General features: G+C 39.4%; 1 protein-coding gene across 1 annotated transcript in view; it reads left to right on the top strand.

The window, feature by feature from the left end:
• The window catches only part of nusap1 (nucleolar and spindle associated protein 1), a 53,517-nt gene extending 33,681 nt beyond the window's left edge, over positions 1 to 19,836 (top strand). Inside the window, exons 9-13 of the mRNA XM_059952703.1 lie at positions 5,903 to 6,060; positions 6,310 to 6,497; positions 7,058 to 7,162; positions 9,408 to 9,516; positions 10,029 to 19,836. Coding sequence (XP_059808686.1) covers positions 5,903 to 6,060; positions 6,310 to 6,497; positions 7,058 to 7,162; positions 9,408 to 9,516; positions 10,029 to 10,116 — 648 coding nt within the window. The 3' untranslated portion in view covers positions 10,117 to 19,836. The remainder of the gene's footprint in view (positions 1 to 5,902; positions 6,061 to 6,309; positions 6,498 to 7,057; positions 7,163 to 9,407; positions 9,517 to 10,028) is intronic.
• Positions 19,837 to 20,234: the final 398 nt, after the last annotated feature.

Raw genomic sequence — 20,234 nt, 5'->3', positions numbered from 1 at the left:
GAACCCAATGAAAATCCTTGTACAGATTTAATTTCCAGGTTCACCCAATGAGGGCTAAAAGATAAATCCCAATCTTTTAACCAACATATCAAATATCGGATATTGACTGCCCAATAATAAAATCTAAAATTAGGCAATGCCAATCCACCTTCCTTCCTTGCCTTCTGTAAATTTTTTTTACCTAATCTAGGATTTTTATTCTGCCATATATATGAGGAAATTTTTGAATCAACATTAGCAAAAAAGATTTCGGAATAAAAATTGGTACTGCTTGAAATATATATATATAAAAACTTGGGTAAAATAACCATCTTAATAGCATTAATCCAACCTATCAGAGATAAAGATACTGGTGACCATTTAGTAAACAAACATTTAATCTGATCGATTAGGGGTAAAAAAAATTAACCTTAAATAAGTCCTTATAGTTTTTTGTGATTTTAATCCCTAAATAAATAAGAGTCATTAATTAATTTAAAAGGTAAATTTCCATAAATTGGAACCTGTCTATTTAAAGGAAACAATTCACTCTTATTAAGATTTAATTTATAACCGGAAAAATTACTAAATTGAGCCAACAATATAACTACAGGAATGGATTTCTCAGGATCAGAAATAAATAATAATAAATCATCTGCATATAATGATAGCTTATGTATATCCGACCCACGATTAATGCCAAAAATGTTCTGTGATTCTCTGATAGCAATTTCCAAGGGTTCTAAAGCAATATCAAATAATAATGGACTAAGAGGACAGCCTTGTCTAGTACCCCAAAATAAATGAAAAAAGGGAGATCTTTGATTGTTAGTAAGCACCGAGGCTACTGGAGTATGATATATCAGTTTAATCCAGGAAATGAATGTCGGACTAAAATTAACTTCTCAAGCACAGTAAATAAGTATGGCCATTCAACTCTATCCAATGCTTTCTCCGCATCTAATGAAATGACACACTCTGAAGTGCTATGTGAAGGAGTATAAACAATATTCGATAATCTCCTAACATTGAAAAAAGAACAGCGATTTTTAATAAAACCAGTTTGATCCTCCGAGATAATTTGAGGTAATACCTTCTCCAGCCTGGATGCCAGTAACTTGGAAAAGATCTTGGAATCTACATTCAATAAAGATATTGGTCTATTGGATGCACAGTCAGTAGGGTCTTTATCTTTCTTCAATATTAAAGAAATGGAAGCTCTATAAAAGGATTGTGGCAGATTACCCAATTTAATTGCTTCTTCGAAAACCCTGCATAACCAAGGAGAAAGAGTAGCAGAAAAACATCTAAAAAATTCTACTGTATACCCATCTGGACCTGGCGCTTTCCCAGAATTCATAGAGGAAATAACCCCTTTAATTTCTGCATCCGTAATAGGAGTTTCTAATATTGAAAGATCATCTGATAATAATTTTGGAAAATTCAATTTCCCAAGAAAATCATACATGGTATAATCATGATGGAATTCAGAATGATACAGGGAGGTATAAAAAATCTTGAAAAGATTTGTTTATCTCATCATGGTCAACTGTCAGATCCCCATTCTGCTGACAAATCTTAGTAATTTGACGTTTAACCAAAGTACTCTTCAATTGACTAGCTAACAGTTTACCCAATTTATCACTATGTATATAAAAATCAGATCTGGTTTTCATTAATTGATTTTCAATCAAAGATGTAAGTAATAAACTATGTTCCATTTGAAGTTCAACCCTTTGTTTGTAAAGCTCCTTACTAGGAGTAGTCGAATATTTCTTGTCAATCTCTTTAATTTTATCAACCAATAAAAGAGTTTCCTCCTTAATGCGTTTTCTCAGACCAACGGAGTAGGAGATAATCTGTCCACGTATATATGCTTTAAAAGTGTCCCAAAGTGTTCCGCAAGAATTATCATCCGTGGAATTAGTTGAAAGAAAATTGATCTGTTCCTTCATAAATTTAATAAAATCCGGATCTTGCAGGAAGGTAGAATCAGATCGCCATTGTCTAGCACTAGAAGCTGTATCCGTAAATTTAATAGAAAGTTTTAATGGAGCATGGTCAGAGATGGCTATAATATCATAATTACAACCAATTACTGATGGAATAAAACAAGTCAATAAAAAAATAATCAATTCTCGAGTGGGAATGATAAAACGTGAGAAAAATGAAAACTCTTTGTCCTTAGAATGCCAAAATCTCCAAATATCAAAAATTCCATTATCAGTCAAAAAAAAGTTAATATAAGTGGCCAACTTATTAGGTAAAGACTGAGTAGATATAGATCTGTCCAACAAAGGATTTAAACAATTAAAGTCACCACCCATTATTAACTTATATTCATTTAGATTAGGTAGAGAAGTAAGTAAAAAAAATCGGGGTGATCCACATTTGGAGCATAAACATTAACCATAGCAACCTTTTTGTTAAAAAGTGAGCCAGTAATTAACAAAAATCTACCATTCGGATCCGAAAAAATATCATGTTGGACAAATGCAATAGAGGAGTCAATAAAAATTGAAACTCCCCTTACTTTAGCATTCGAATTCGAATGGTACTGTTGAACCCTCCAAAACCTAAAAAAGCGATAATTGTCTTCTTTCCTCACATGAGTTTCTTGTGCAAAAATAATATGTGCATTCAGTCTTTGGAATACTTTGAAAATCTTTTTCCGTTTAATCGGATGGTTTAAGCCATTAGTATTCCGAGACAAAATTAATGGTCTGAGCCATATTTCTGAAATCAACCCTTTGGTATATAAAGGGTTAACCAAATTATGAACTCATGCACCCGGAAGAGGAACAAAAATAAGGGGCGGACCCAGAAGTGATGACATCTCAGACATTTTAGTAGTTTAAAATCAGCCCAAATGAAAAAACTAAAAAAAAAACTGGTATAAAGAGCATAAGATTTAGAAAAAGACCCCCCACCCAAGAGGAGAAAAGTCCTCCCCAGCCAGGAAAAGGGTGGGGAAAAAAGAGGAATGAAACTAAATCTACCCCCATATCAGCAGAAGGCAACTCCGTATATAAAGGATAAAAAGAGATCCACCCAAACTCTAAAGAAATAATAATCACTATACTAAAACCAAACTTCTTAATATAATTGCTAGTAAAAACAAAACCAAAAAGACTATAATCAGTAGTAACTTATAAATCGGGTTAAAACCCAAACAAACCAAAAAAAATTTAAACTGATAAGAAATGCATTATAGGAAGAAGACGAGAGGGGAAAAAAATGGCGAAATAAAAAAAAGCCAAAAATATTTTAAAGAAACCGCCATCTTAGTAAAAAAATTCACCTTCGAAGGATTAATAATAATGACCAAAGATAAAGTACAGTGATTAAAGTAAGTAAAATAAAAAGATTAGTACATCAAAAAAAAACTTTAACTAGAGTATAAAATATAGAGTAAACCTACACCAAAAGCCAGAAACAAAATCTGGTTTTGGAAACAAAAACCATCTTGCAACGATCAAAATCACTCATTTATTAGAGATGAGAATCCTTAGCAGTAGGGAAGTTCTCATTCAGAAAGCTTCTCACTTCAGATGTAGAAAAGAAAACACGCCAAGATGCATTGGGAGGCGAGATTCTGAGCTTCGCAGGGTATAAGAGCACAGGTTTTAGATTTTTCTCATAACATTCGGACATCAGAGGTTTAAAAAGAAGCCTTGCCTTCATTACTTCTGGACTAAAATCCTCCACTAATCGAAAATTGACTTCTTGGAATTTGACCATCCCTACACGCCGAGCCATATGAATAAGTTGCTCTTTAACATGCACATAATGAAATCGGACAATTACAACCGGTGGTTTAGCTGAAGCACTTGGTGATCGATGCATAATTCTGTGAGCGCGATCGAGTAATGGAGGACTGTCTGGGAATACAGAAGGGAACGCATCCTTTAAAAGTTGAGCGAAGTACTTCGAGGGGCCCCCTTGTTCCAATACCTTCCGGGAGACCAAGTATGCGTAAGTTCTGTCTTCTGGACCGATTCTCAAAGTCAACACTCTTGGCTTTAAGTATTTCCACCTGTTTAATCGTCGAAGATAATTTCTGCTCCAGTTTTTCGATTATCAAGTCTCGCTTCCGAGCGTCCTCTTGTAAAGTTGCGATTAGAGCTTGCTGCTGGTTAACTACTGAATCCGTCTTATCCATATAATCCTGAAAGGCCTTTATATCTTGTTTGAAAATTTGTCGTTGTTCTTCAAGCTTTTCATTTAAAAGCTCCGATAACATTTCATAAGTTAATTCAGTGCGCTTAGGATCAGTCTTTTTCTTCTTCCCGTTAGAATCTTTCCCAGGTTCTCGCCCTTTAGATCTCAGAGCCATTTCTGTATTCATTTCTTCAAAATTCACAATAAACTCTTAAAGATAAGTCCAAAAAAGTAGCAAGAATCTTTTTGTGTAGGTAAAAGTAAGTTAAATAAGGGTGATCATAGGTTAAAAAAAGTAAAGGTTATGGAGCGAATCTGAAACAGTGCTCACTCCATGAGCGTCTCCTGCTGACTCCCAACCCATAACTTTGAACAGGTCATACCTCCCTCAGAAGAGCTACCAATGATCCAAGAACCTGAAGCCCTACCCCCTGCACCAACTTCACTGGCATGTGACACAGGCAGCAATCCAGAAATTACTAGCCTGGAGGTCCTGTTTCTCAGCTTTCTGCCCAGCTCTCTCAATTCTCTCTTCAGGAGCTTTCTGCTTTTCCTTCCTCTGTTATTGGTACCAAGACATCTGGCTGCTCACCCTCCCCCTCCAAAATGCTTTGGACTAGATCCAAGACGTCCCTGACCCTGGCACCTGGGAGGCAACATACCATCTGGGTGTCCTGCTCATATCTACAGAATTTGCTGTCTGTTCCCCTGACTACTCTTTCACTACTGCACCCCTCTTCTTCCTCTTTCCCTCCTGCACCACAGATCCATGCTTAGTGCCAGTAACCTGGTTTCCATGGCATTTCCCCTGGGTGGTCATCCCCCAAAACTATACTTGTGGTTGAGAGGAATGGCACAGGGTGCTCTGTGCTAACCACCTATTCACATTTCCATCTCTCCTGACAGTCACCTAGCTACTCGCCTCCTGCAATTTCAGGGTGACGACTTCCCTGTAACATTCTCCCGTACAAAGCAGCTGCTGCTCCAGTCACCTAACGCAGTCTTCCAGGAGCTGCAGCTGCATGCATTTCACGCCGATGTAGTTCTGGGTCTCTCACTCCAGTATCCGGCATGAAGAACACACAATGGGCATTTACTACAAAAACATACAGTAAGAGGGAAAAGAAAGGGCATCTTAACAGAAACTTACCCTGAGCCAATGACTCTTCCAAGCCGAAATCTCCTTTGAGCCGATGTGTTTTATATATTATCACTACATGCATGGTGTTCCAAAGGTGGAGGGAGGGAATGTATGAGGTGCCAGTCACGTAGGCTGCTTGAACTTCACTCATCCCATTTCTGATGTAGATTTAAATCTAGTTCACCTATGCCTCATTATTCTCTGGACAGCCATTGGGATATTGTGGGAAATTTAATTTTCTTGAATGTTGAACATGAGTGGTTAAATTGTCTGGAGAAGGCCATTGCTTGGTAGTTTTGTGGAGTAAATTTTTTTGTCACTTATCAACTTGAATGGCCTTTCGGTCTTGCATTATTTTGAGTACGAATAGATTTGAGCATTAGTGAAAGTCCCTGACCCTCCTGATCTTGTGATGAAAGGAAGTTATTAATGGAGCAGATTAATGAAAGAATAGTAATGTGATGAATATATCTTGTTCTATCCTGCAGTCTCCAGAAACTAATAGATAGGACTAAAATTACACTTGATCAAAAATAGCGTCGAAAGCTATATGTTTCTGGCTTTTTGATTTTTAATTGCATGAATTTATGACATTTTCTATCCTCTCTCACCATGCTTTAGAAATCACTGAATGGACCTCAGAAGAGCTTGTCTTCTTTGATTAGCCCACTGCAACAGACAAAAAATAATAAATTATCCACGCCAGCCAGCCAAGCTAAGCTGCCACGAACCTCAGTCTTCAAACCATCTGTGCACTCCGTTTCCAAAATGAATGTTCGGTAATGGCTTTTGCCACATTTGTTAGCAACATCCAGATACCTATCAATTCTTAGTCCCCTTTTGACTCCATTTTCTATGTACCTTTCCTCGAAAATTATACCAATTTAATATACACATACTATAATTTTTAAGGAATAAAATTTTAATAATGTGCTTATTCATAACTTCAGTTTTATGTTCTAGTTCATTTCAATTTTTGATGTTTTTCTCCTGTTGTTAAATAAGTAATTATACTTTATGCTGTTCAGCTTTACAGAATGTACCAAAAATAATGAGAAAAAGCACACTGCAATGAAAACTCCATCCAGAATGTCACCGTACACAGAACCACCCAGTAATCTTGACACCGAAGAGGTGAAAATAAACATGGTTTCACAACTGAAGAAACTAAAGGACCAGAAAGATGCCAGCTGTACAGAACATACCCAGAGTAAAGGTGCTGTTGTATCCCTTTTTGATTGTTTTCATATGCATGCCACATCTCAACATGTTAAATATTTGGCACTTGGGCTAAATTAAGTTTAAAAAAAAATCAAAAATATTTTTAATTATAAGTTTGGTTCCCATTATCCAACATCAATGTGGAGTGAAGATCCATTTGAACCATGTTCATCGTCAGAAGTAGTCTTGCTCAGTTTCTGTGTAACAGTCAAATACCGTACAGTGTATACTGAAGGAAGGTCTGGCTTGAAAGATAAGAAATTAGATATTGCCCATGTTCAGGTAGCCTACCAATCACTTTTATCAGTCTTGAAAATGAGAAATGACCATTATCTGAAGCACTGATTTCAGAGGAGGCCAAAGATGTGAGTGCAAACATATTCCATGTTGCAAGCAACAGAATTCCCTATTGTAGATGCTGGGGCTGTTTCTTTTATTAGAGGTGGATTCCTATTTGTAGAATTTATCAATAAGCACTTTAAAAAGAGCCACTAGGCACCACGGGATAATGGTGTACTAATTACCTTGTTTTTGGGTCATGTTTCTTGTTTTCAGTGGTTACTCCATACAAGTTTTCTAGCAATGCCACTCCTGGAACAGGCAAAAAGTTCGACCTGCAGGCCAGCTTGACTCGGCCTCTTGGGTACAAGCCACACAAAGGTTGGTATGCATTGGCTCAAGTGAGCTTTTGGGAAGATTATATGTGAGTAAAAGTATTGTGAAACTTTTTTTTGGTTTAGGATTCCAAGATCTTGCAACATAGGGCACCACTTGTACTTATTATCAATGACCTCAAAAGCAATTAATTCAGTGCTATTATTCATATAGTTCATGTTGTATGACATGGGAGATCATGGTCTTTCATCTGTCTCTAATATGACCATGATTGTTCTTGGCAAATGTTTCTACACAAGTGGTTTGCCATTGGCACCTTCTGGGCAGTGTCTGTACAAGGGGGGTGATACTCTTCAGAGATTGTCTGCCTGGTTGCATAACCAGAACTCGTGATATGCACCAGCTGCTCATACAACCATCCACCGCCTGGCTAAGCTGATGTTACACCGTGCCCAAGGGTGACCTGCAGGCTAGCAAAGGGAAGGAGCACCTTCCACCTCTTTTAGTAAAGATACATCTCAACCCAACCAATTCATGCAGTACTTTTTTCTAAATTATTCACTTACTTTAATTTGAAAAGTTAAATTAATTTCACTTCCACTAAAGAATGGTTCTACAAGACACTGGGGCCTGTGTACTTCCCCCTACCCCCCCCCCCCCCCCCCCCCCCCAGCTATCTCCATAACTTTTCTGCTGGATGTTGGGGTTTGGACAACAGTATGTGTGGTAGCAATTTTCTCAGAAAGGACTAAGGACCAGCCCTTTGAGCTACACCGCCCAGCAGCAGCCGATTTAACGCTAGCCTAATCTCGGGACAATTTACAATGGCCAATTAACCTTCTAACCAGTATGTCTTTGGACCGTGAGAGGAAACTGGAGCATGTGGATGAAATACATGCATTTCACGGGAAGACTCCTTGCAGATAACATTGGAATTGAACACCAAACTCTGACGCTCCGCACAGTAGTAGCATTGTGCTGATGGATATGCTACAATGGCTCTGAGCTGACAGTGTATCCAGCCAGGTTCAAGCATCCTTGCAATCAATGTCTGAGAGTTGGGCACAGCTATGGGCCGACAGCTGCGTGGCTTGAGAAATTAAACTCCAATATCCATGAATATTTTTTCTGGAACAGTGTTGCTAATCCTCGTTTGTAACTGACATTTGTTTTGGATCATAAATGGTGGAGTATCAACATGATGTTGCTCGACAGTAAAACACAGGATTGATCTTAATGCTAAAGGACATATCTATACTGAATGTGTGTGAAGGATGACTATGGTAGTACTCAATGTCCAAGAGATGAGTATTTTCAGTTCAGAGCACTAAATTCTATATGGACTGTTTAGAAGTCACTTTTATCATAGAAACAAGTGCACTCTTTATTTATTGTTGCATTCAGGTGACTAAGCAGATCATATAGACCCTGGCTTTCATGAAGCAGATATGTAGTAGAACCAGTAGCCTCAATTAAAGTACTAAATGCATATTGGTAACACTGCCATCTACTCTATTAAATTGACATTTCACTGGGTATGTTCAGTTTGTAAAAACAAATCTAACCGCTAATGAGTTTCTTGTCTTCAGTATGGTAAAGAAACATGTTTTGACAGAATCTTTAGTTTATCAGTGTGCTTAATAAACATCTGGAAGGAACGTAGGATGGCTTGAACAAGAAATCTGAGGAGTCATTACTAGTGAGAGATGACAGTTCTGCCTAGTATTCACAATTTGTTTTCAGGTTTGAGAACAAGAGACCTCACTTGGAGTATTATGAGCAGTTTTGGTTCCCGTATCTAAGAAAGAATGTGTGAGCATTGGAGAGGATCGAGAGGAGGTTCACAAGAATGAAAGGGTTAATATACGAGGGACATTTGAGGGTGCTGGGTCTGGACTCGAGTTTAGAGGAATGAGTGGTGATCTCATTGAAATCTCTCAATATTGGAGAGTTTAGGATCAGAGTGCATAACCTGAAAACAGAAGGGAGCCCCTTTGGAACAGAGTTGAAGAGGAATTTCTTCAGCCAAAGACTGATGAATCTGGAGTTCATTGCCACGGATGGTTGAGGAGGACAAGTCATTTAAAGCAGAGTTTGGTTGTGTCATGGTTAGGGTGTCAAAGATACATGGAGAAGGCAGGAGAATGGGGTTGAGAAGGATAATAGATCAGCCCTGATGGAATGGCGGAGCATCTCAGTGGGCTGAATGGCCTAATTCCACTCCTATATCTTACAGTCTTATGATTTCAAAAGCTCTAACTTTTACCCAATGTCTCATTTTGTGTTTTAGGAAAATTAAGACCCTGGGAGGACACCAGAGAGATCAGAGTAGCTGAAAATAAGTCACAGAATACAAGGTGCTCTGCTCAGAATTATAAACAGCCAAAATTGCAGACAAGGTAAGGTTTCACTCCATCGCATCTGTAATCCACTAATTATTTAATTATTGCCTGAGTGACACAGATGTCTACTTTTAGAATATGACAACTATTTTAATAATTCTTGGGATGTGAACTTACTGGTATGCGTTTTAAAGCATTGCTACCTTGCGTCTTTGCTGTCCTAGTGGTTAAGGTAAATCTAATGTGTGAGATTTTGACCCGGTAAAGATGAAGGAACAAGACATTTCACCTTCATGGCAGTGATTTTAAGAAATAAGAACAGAGAAATTGTTTGGGGTGCAATTGATCTGTCACCTAGTTTCTCACTTTTTCTCGTCACCCTGAGGTTCTGAAACAAATACATTTTTTTTTGACTTTGTGGCCTGAATGATTAATTTTGCTGAGTATACTATATAATCTGACATCTGTCCTGAATTTTGCTTACTCTTGCGTCAGTGTTAGCTGACGTGGAAGTGTCTCAACCTTACATTCATCATTGCTGGGGGAATTTACACTCTCTTCCATTACAGGGAAAATCGACGGGAAAAGTTGGTGGAAAAGAGGAAGGAGATAAAGAACCACATGATGGGAGCAAGGCGAGGCTTGGTCATGGAGTGAAAGAGATCAACCCGCTGGTTGGTTTATGCTAATACTTTCCTGTTATTTTATTGATGTGGTTATTGACCTCTTTGTTAAAAAGAACTTTAGTTTTCCCTTGCGTGTATCACTATATAAGGGGGTGATTGATAAGTTTGTGGCCTAGGGTAGAAGTAGCCAGTTTTAGAAAACCTGGCGCATTTGTTTTTCAACACAGTCCCCTCCTACATTTACACACTTAGTCCAGCGGTCGTGGGGCATATGGATCCTTCTTTGTAGACATGGTCCACAGATGGGTGAGTGATAAGTTTGTGGCCTAAGGTAGAAGGAGATGAGTTATACAGCTCTTGTTACATGCACATGCAGTTCAACTCTTTGAGTGATTATGCAGAAAGTTTGAAGTTAATAACTCATCTACCTTAGGCCACAAACTTATCAATCACTCCTGCAGTGGACCACTTCTGGGGGTCCAAGACGCCAACTTCTACAAAGAAGGGATCCGTATGCTCCACGGCCGCTGGACTAAGTGTGTCAATGTACGAGGGGACTATGTTGAAAAATAAATGTGCTAGGTTTTCTAAAATTGACTCCTCCTACCTTAGGCCATGAACTTATCAATCACCCCTCGTACTTCAGGCTTTGCTGTGATTTCAGTCTTGAATCTGTATGTATTTTGCTGTTGGGCATTTCTCACAGAAGTGCACATCAATGTTTGAACTCCTCTCCTCTGGATTTCAAGTTTGGTTTTTATTTTCTGTATCCAGAACTTAGATTTACATTGTTGGCTGGGAAAGTAGAATTGCCCCATTATGCACAGAAGCTGACTTCCCTTCTGATATCTAATGGAACTCCTGAGATTGCATATGTTTCAGCATCTTTCCAGCATTAAAATCTCTCATCTGCTTAGTATTACATTTGTTAATTGTTGTTCGGAGATCTGATGTCTGTTCATTTTGTCTAGTTGTAGTTCAGTGCCACTGATGTTTACTGTCATACACTTTCTGTTCCAGATTTTCAGCACTGGGGTTTATTCAGGCCTAATTAGTTGGAAGTAGAATGTGCCCAATTATATTTAAAGCTTGGACCATTTCTAACAAGATCCTAAGATCTAGGCTCAAATAAAACCTCACTAAGAAATGGCTGAAAAAGCTGAATTATGCACATTGTTCTTTGCTAATTTATCCTGATAGTTATCAATTACTGGTAAATGTACTAATTGTTGATTTATCTTTCTGATTGTCAAAGCCAAAAAGTGTTTTTGAAGTGCAGGAATTGCTTCTCTAAGGGGTTCCCCTTAGACTAAACAGGTGATGGCACTTTGTACATTACTACTTCAGTCCTTTCACTGTGTTTAGTACTCAGCTAGGGAAAAATATTGATTGTTTACTACAAAGCCACAGTCTGAAATGAGAGCAGATGATGTTGGACAATCTACGACAGCAAAGGAGGATCAAGCAATTTAGTAGTGCTTCTTTTGCTTAATGTTTTATGAAAAGCTCAACAGTGTAAACGCTCAAAGAATGATCAGGAAGACAAATAATAGAGAAGTACTGCTATCTCATTCTTTAGAAATTGATGTTTGCCTCATTTTTTAAGAAATCTATCCTCTGTTATTGCAGTAGTATTTTTGTATGGATAAAATAAATATTGGTAAAGTAAAACATTCTGTATTTGATTGTGAAGGCTGGATACCTACCAGTCCCACTGCCTAAAAAAAACTTCTATTTGTGTTCCTGTTAGTCTTATAACATTTTACATGGTATTTCAGATATGTTGTCAAAGATATTTTGATATTGAAAAATATAAGGAGATAATGGAACAGATAGTCAATAAAGGTTTTAAGCAGCTCTTTTTGTTCCAACTGCTATTTTAAGTTTTTAACTTGTCTCTCCTCTAGCCAAGTATTTTTCTTGCCCATCATTTCTAAATGATGTTCCTTTGTCCTTTAACTATCTGCTAACGGCAAGTGCTTCCTGTTTACCTTGCCTAAATGTAATCAAAGTTCAAAATAAATTTATTATCAAAATACATGTGTCACAATATACAACCAAGATTCATTTTCTTGCAGGCATTCACAGTAGAACAAATAAGCGCAATGGAATTTATGGAAAAACTACACACACAGACTGAAAAACAATGAATAAAAGACAAACTATACAATTCTGACAGATTTCTGAGATTTTTGTTCCAGAATTAGCAACATTGGCTTCTGCTGTCTAATCGTAATTTAAATCCTTCCCTGGAACTATTTGAGCAGGGCCTTACTAGAACTTATCAGAATGCAAAAACACAAGGAACGACTTCATGTTCGCTTCACTGTTTAATGTGATCACAGCTTAAACAATTTTGATCTCCATGCTACCTTTTTGGTTTTGCAAAACACATTCCTTCTGAAGAATTCATCAGGTCTAGCAACATCTGTGAAGAAAGGAATTGTCAGTATTTCTGGTCAAAACCCTGATTGGTACAAGTTCCTCTAGCAGAATGGCTGTTGTTCCAGATTCCAGCACCTGTTGTGGTTTGTCTCCCATACTCTTTGAAGTTCCCACATTTAGATATGGCAACCAGAATTAGATGCAAAGTTGTGGTTCATATATTTTAATAAATGTTTATCAAAATCCTGTATTTCTATTCACTTGTAGTATGGCCAAGGCAAAGAACACAGATCATCATATAGTGTATATTAATTGGCAGCAATACAAGTGAATTACTATTTCACCAGGAGTGTTTGGATTCCTGGATGGTGAGAAGCAAGAATTGGAAAGGCATTGTCTGTGGTAAGGAAAGGAATGGGTGTTTGGAAGAAGTCAATGAGTGACTCGGAGTTCAGTGTTTAAAGGGAAAGCAACAATATAACATCATTTTGAAGTAGGAAATTATGGAGACATTCTGTTGGATGTGGAAAAACCAAATGCAGTATGTGGGACTGCTTTGCAAAATGTCTCCATTTGATCTACTAGGATGTCTGAATTGTCAGACTGTCATGTCAATTCTTTTCACTTGTACATTTGGGTAGTGACTACTCCATGCTGAACTAATACTCTGCGTCTATACCCCTTCCATGCATGTACTTATCGAAAGATCGCTTAAATGTTGAAATTGAACCCATATTCACCACTTATGCTGGCAGCTCGTTCCACACACACTTTGGCAAATTCACCATCCTGAATGAAGAAATTTGCCCTCATACCCACTTAAACATTTCACCTTTTGCTTATGACCTCTACTTGCATTTGCCTTGTCTATACCCTTCAATTTTGAATACCTCTGTAAAATCTTCCCCTCATTCAAGTACACTCCAGGTAATAGTCTTAACTTAGTCAAGTTTTCCCTGTAATTTAGGTTCTCAAGAACCATCACCATACTTTAAAATTTTACCTACACTGTTTCAATTTTATTGATGTCTTTCTAGTAGATATGTGACCAGAACTGCACACAATACTCCAAATTTAGTCTGACCAATGTAATTTCCAATCCTGTACCCAATGCTCTGATATGTGAAAGCTAAGGTGCCAAAAGTTTGTGACCCTAGTTATCTCTGATGCCACTTTCATGGAATTATGGATCTATTCCCAGATCTCACTGTTTTAACTCAACGCCTTACTGTTCACCGTGCAGGTCTTATCCTGGTTTGTCCTAAAGTGCAACATCTCACATTTGTCTGCAATAAATTCTTCATTTCATTTTTCCATCTTGTCCTGATCCCGCTGCAAGCTTTAATAGTGTACCTCAGGGGTCCCTAACCTTTTGTCGCACTGTGGACCAGCCGACCTGGGGGGGCGGTGTTAATCATGACCGGAATATAGGTGAAACTATAAGTCACTTATTAGTGGCTAATGCACTAAATTTCATTTCTAAATGGGTTTATCTAATGAATTTAATAGTAAGCGCAAAGTGTATATTCTCCTCCCATGAATATAGTGATAAGTCACTTATAAGTCAATAGCTTCAGAACATTTTAAGTAACGTTTGGATATTAAACACAGCACATATTTTTCTCGTATGAACATATAAAATCATTGCAACACACCAATATCGCAGGATCAGTAGGAGCGCTGGGCTTGTTTCCCTGCAACAAGACGGTCCCATCGAGGGGTGATGGGAGACAACGATACTTGAAGTGGGTTCCTTATGTCCAATCTATTCCGCAATTTAGTTTTCGTTGCATTCATCGGAGAAAACCCCGCTTCACAGAGATATGATGTTGGAAATGGAAGCAACATTTTCAGTGCTTTTGTGGGTATCTTAGGATATTCAGCTTTGACTTTGATCCAGAATGCCGGCAGAGATGTTATGTCAAACATACTTTTCCAGTCACTTGCTTCTGTCCCGCTTGCTCACATTTTTTCCGCTCAAAAAACTCAACAGGTTTGTCTTTAAGTGCAGGGTGCTTGGACTCAAGGTGCCGAAGCAGTTTTGAGGGCTTCATTGCCTCACTAGACAGCTTGTCTCTACATATCACACACCGGGGGCTTGGAGCGTGTGAATCACCGGTCACAATAAAGCCATATTTTATGTACAACTTGTCGTATTTTCTGTTGAAGGAAGTTTTTTGCAGTCTTGGCCTTAGTTGTCTCTGCGTTATCATCATCATTAGGCCTTTTATGTCCCCTACCACCTCTTCCAGAGGAACTCTCAAGCGACGGTTGTTTTTTTACTCAAGTCGACTGATGACCTCGCATGCGTTCAAGTTCAACAGTGGGCGTGACAGGGAATGAGGAAAGGTGCAGCTGACTCATATCATTTCATATCACCAAATCATATTGTTTGCTCACCGCCCAGTAGCACATGATTTGCGGCCTGGTGGTTGGGGACCACTGGTGTACCTCACTGTCAACTACACCCTCAATCTTGGTGACATCTGCAAATTTGCTGATCCAATTTACCACATTATCATCCAGATCATTGCTATAGATGACAAACAACAACGGACCCAACATTAATCCCTGTGGCATTCCACGGTTGCAGGTCTCCAAGACTGGTTAGACCAGGCATGGGCAAACTATGGCCCGCGGGCCATATGCGGCCCGTTAAGCTTTTTAATCCGGCCCGCAGAACTTGAAATTATATTAATAAACCTTGTTAGCGTTTTTTTCCCCGCAATTCTGGTGTTTTCCCAATAGATGACGCACTCTATATACTTTGACTTTTGTTGAGGTGCAGCGTATTATTCCACATTTGCGCTTTACTCTTTGTTTGGCTTGACCTATTTGTGTGAACAGGCGTTCAGCGTCATGAACATCAACAAAGCCAGCCACAGATCCAAGTTAACTGACCAACACCTCAGATCCATCCTGAGAATCGCCACAACAAAACTAAATCCAGACTTTGATGCGCTGGCTAAAAAGGGAGACCAACAACACTGTTCCCACTGAAATTAAAAATAAGTTTCTTCGTTGTGTTATGTAAAAAATGCATTTGAAAATATTTTTTTCAATAAGCCTTACATGTTACATGTCATTTCTGTTAAGTGATGGACATGAGTAGTGCGCAGGTGCACGTACGTTCTCAAAATAAAAAATGCGCCCCAGATCAAATAACGCGCTCCGCATACTGGCGCGCTGTCATTGTTCTGTCTTTGTGCTGGTCGTTGTTGAGTTTTGGCACGGGACAATTGAATAAGAAGGAACAGGACAAGTAGACCTGCATCTCCTACCGTTTTTGAAATAAAGACAGTCAGGAGGAGAGTGATGATGATAATATCTTGAAGGATAACAGAATTTTCAGTGTTTTAAAAGTCATTTCAATAAATAGCTAAATACCATGGGACTTCAAAGACAGATATTTTGTTGTAATTGTTGTTTCATTTTCAATTGAAATTAAAGCACATGTTTTCTACATATCCCATGATATTTTATTTTCTCTTATGAGGTGTATTACCAAAACACTCCGTCCATCTGCTCCTGGTCCGGCCCCCCTGTCAAATTTTAGAACCCTTTGTGGCCCACAAGTCAAAAAGTTTGCCCACCCCTGGGTTAGACACAACCTATCACCTTGACTAATTCTAGAGAGATAACCATCTACTACCACTCTCTGGCTTCTCCCATGAAGCCACTATTCAATTAACCACCTCATCCTGAATGCCACTGTCTTTCCTTCATCAACTTTTCTGGTAACCTGGAAAAACTATGATTGGTTAAACACAATCTACCACATTAAGCCATGTTGACTAACTCTAACCAAAACATATTTCAGGTCCTGTTGAATAATAACCACACAATAACTATTAACGTCAGGCTTACAGGCCTATAATTTCCTATCTTGTTCTTGGAAACTTTCATAAACAATGGAATAACATCAGCCTTCTTCTGATCCTCTGGCACCTCACCATGGCAAAGACAATTTAAATGCCTTATGCTAGGGCCCCTGCAATTTCTGTACTAGCTTCTCACGGGGTCTAAACAGACACCTGGTCAAGCCTCGAGGATTTGTCTGCCCTGCTTTGCCTCATGATGTCAAGAACAACCTCCTCTGTAATCCATATACAATCCATGACCTTGCAGCTGCTTTGCCACAGTTCTATAGCCTCTGTGTATGTGTCAGAGAAACTTGACATTGTCAATTGGACTGAAACAAAGACACAGACCCCTGGTATTCAGTTTAATTATGTGATCACTGAGATCCCACTAAGACCCCGCTAAAGTGAGCACAAGCATGGTCTTTTATACCTTAAAATTCACACATTTCAGCATTTTCAGGGGTGAAGAGTTCCTTATCGACAAGGTTCCAGATGCTTCCATACATTATGCAATATCAGACATGGGTCCTCACATACACAATCAGTTCACCATTAGCCAAGCCCTTAGTTCTGTAGCCCTGAAGGCTGAAGGAATGTTATAATAGACAATAGGTGCAGAAGTAGACCATTCGGCCCCTCGAGTCTGCACCGCCATTCTGAGATCATGGCTGATCATTCACTATCAATACCCAGTCCCTGCCTTGTCCCCATTTCCCTTGATTCCCCTATCCATCAGATATCTATCTAGCTCCTTCTTGAAAGCATCCAGAGAATTGGTCTCCACCGTCCTCCGAGGCAGTGCATTCCACACCTCCACAACTCTCTGGGAGAAGAAGCTCTTCCTCAACTCTGTTTTAAATAACTGACCTCTTATTCTCAATCCATGCCCTCTAGTACTGGACTCTCCCAACATCTGGAACATATTTCCTGCCTCAATCCTATCAAATCCTTTAATTATCTTAAACGTTTCAATCAGATCCCCTCTCAATCTCCTCAATTCCAGCGTGTACAAGCCCAATCGCCAAGTCGTTAATTGTATAGCCTGGAAAGCCAATGGCCCCTCCCTCATTGATTATTTTTTAAAAACAAGTAATTAGTCATGTAGCATTGAGGGTTAATGGTTCCTCCTTACACACATCTGTGTGTTGTCGGGTTTTTTTGTTTCTAACGGGACGTTGCTAATTAGTATGAGGAGACAGACCCCACCTACTTCTTACCCTGTATTATAATCATAATTTTGTTAACCATTAATTCTCAGGCTTCTTCCACAGTTCCCTCCTTTTTGATGGTCAGATCACTTTATTCCTCTTCATCTTCCGGATAAGGGGCTTCATAAACTGGGGACTGAGACTGCATGTCTAAACAAGTGTCTTCATCATATTCAGGATCAAAGGGTTCCAACTTCATCTTTGGAAACATCTCTGTGGATCTATGCCAAGGCAGGGATAGCAGGGCACAAGTAAAGCTAAAGATTGCTACTACCACTCCTATCAATACCAGTAACAACCTATAATGCACCAACATTGTCCACTACCCGCCTAAGAGATTCCTTAAAGTCCACCACCCCCTGGGAGGATTATAGTTCTGGAATTCTTCTACCTTACGTATTTAACACTTATGAATATAGTCCCCCAGAGGGGATATATTCTTGGATTCACATATAGGTACAACATTCCTGTCCTATGATAGCACGGGTTCCACCTTTCTCAACGAGCATGAAGTCCAGAGCCACTCTTATTTTGCAGGGCTAATGGCTGCTACCTCAGCAGTTAAGCTCCTTAATCTGCTGCCAGGGTCAAAGCGGTATCATTGGCCGAGGGCTGAGGCCACTCACGTGTATTCCTGAGCTGTTCTGCCTGCCCCGTGCATAGGAAACATCATCATCCCAAACCTCTCAGTCTCAGTAATAGCTCTCTTAATCCCGATGCAGGGATGCAAGTTTAAGGGTTTTAGAATCTGCATGAAGGGAACCACATAGGCCAGTTAACAGGTCCCTACCCAGTTTCAGGGCAGCCCGGGAACAGGCACAGTAGCCACAAAGTAAGTACCCTATTGAAAATGGCCTCTGTGTGTCATATTTACAAAACATAAATGGCATTTCCACTTCAATTTCAATGGGCAGCACCTCCCTCGGTGTACTGTTCACAGTCTTTCTCCTAAAGAATAAGAGGCGAACAAGTGTAGGCAAACATTTTGGGTCCTGTGACCATAATGTCATTAGTTTCAAGTTAATTATGGCTAAGGATAGGTCTGGTCCTCGAGTTGAGGTTCTAAATTGGAGAAGGGCTAATTTTGTGGAAATGAGAAAGGATCTAGGAAGAGTGGGTTGGGATGAGTTGTTTTCTGGCAAGGATGTGATCAGTAAGTGGAAGGCCTTCTGAGGCAAAATTTTGAGAGTGCAGAGTTTGCATGTTCCTGCCAGGATTAAAGGCAAAGTTAACAGGCATAGGGAACCTTGGTTTTCAAGGGATATTGGTGATCTGGTTAAGAAAAAGAGAGAGGTGTACAGCAGGTATAGGCAACAAGGAACAAATGAGGTACTTGAAGAGTATAGAAAAAGTAAGAAAATACTAAAGGAAATCAGGAAGGCAAAAAGAAGACATGAGGTTGCTTTGGCAGATAATGTGAAGGTAAACCTGAAGGGTTTCTACAAGTATTTTAAGAGTAAGGGACAAAATTGGTCCCCTAGAAGAATAGAGTAGTTGTCTATGTGTGGAGCCTCACAAGACGGGAGAGATCTTAAACAGTTTTTTGCATCAGTATTTACTCAGGAAACTGGCATAGTATATATGGAAGGAAGGGAAACAAGCAGTAGTGTCCTCAAACATATAGAGATTAAAGAGGAGGAGGTGCTTGCTGTCTTAGAGTGAATAAAGGTAGATAAATCCCCTGGGCCCGACATGATATTTCCTTGGACCTTGAGAGAGACTAATGTAGAAATTGTGGGGGCCCTGGCAGAAATATTTAAAATGTCCTTAGCTATGGGTGCAGTGCCAGAGGATTGGAGGGTAGCTCATGTTGTTCCATTGTTTAAAAAAGGCTCCAAAAGCAAACCAGGTAATTACAGGCCGGTGAGCCTGACATCAGTAGCAGGTAAAGTATTGTAAGGTGTTCTGAGAGATCGGACTTCCCAGCTCTTACTACATCCCTCCCCCTCCAGGTTTCACTTGTCACCTGGTGGTTCTCTCTCCCCCCCTCTTTTAAATCTACTCAGATTTTCCCCCCAGTCCTGCTGAAGGGTTTCGGCCCAAAATGTCAACTGTACTTTCTTCCATAGATGCTGCCTGTCCTGCTGCAATTTGTGTGTGTTGCTTGGATTTCCAGCATCTACAGAATTTCTCTTGTTAAAAGAGATGAGTATTCTCTTCCCCCGGCTGAGGTAAAACAGCCGCTGCTCACCCGATTCAATCTGATGGCTTTACCCCAAAATTTTACAATTTCAATAGCTTTCTCGTCAGTCCAGACTAGACAATTTTGGGCACTTGCCGGCATTGGTCATCCCATTAATATGTCGAACGGGGTTAATTTAGTTATCCTGTTTACTTGATTTCTTAGAGCATATAAAGTCAAAGGAAGGGCCTCCAGCCTGACATGATTTAGCCAATGTATCTTTTAATACTCCTTTCATTCTTTCCACTAATCCTGAGGAAGATGATACTCCCAAGCGAAACCCAATTCTTTGATTAGTTTACCTGTAAAATGAATCCCTCGGTCACTATAAAACTTGCATGGCACCCCAAATCTGCAAATAATCTCCTTCATCAATGTCTTTACCCAGTTCGAGTATCGTCCTTTCTAGTGGGAAAAGCCTCTGCCCACTTGGAGAACACATCCACTATATATCCCCTTATTCCAGTTCCCCCCCCCCCCCCAACTGGTAGGCATGTGCACAAAGTCTATC

Source organism: Hypanus sabinus, chromosome 2 (assembly GCF_030144855.1).
Source record: "Hypanus sabinus isolate sHypSab1 chromosome 2, sHypSab1.hap1, whole genome shotgun sequence".
Taxonomy (NCBI): Eukaryota; Metazoa; Chordata; class Chondrichthyes; order Myliobatiformes; family Dasyatidae; genus Hypanus; species Hypanus sabinus.
Note: the sequence above shows the minus strand (reverse complement) of the source record. Positions and strands in the feature narration are given on the sequence as shown.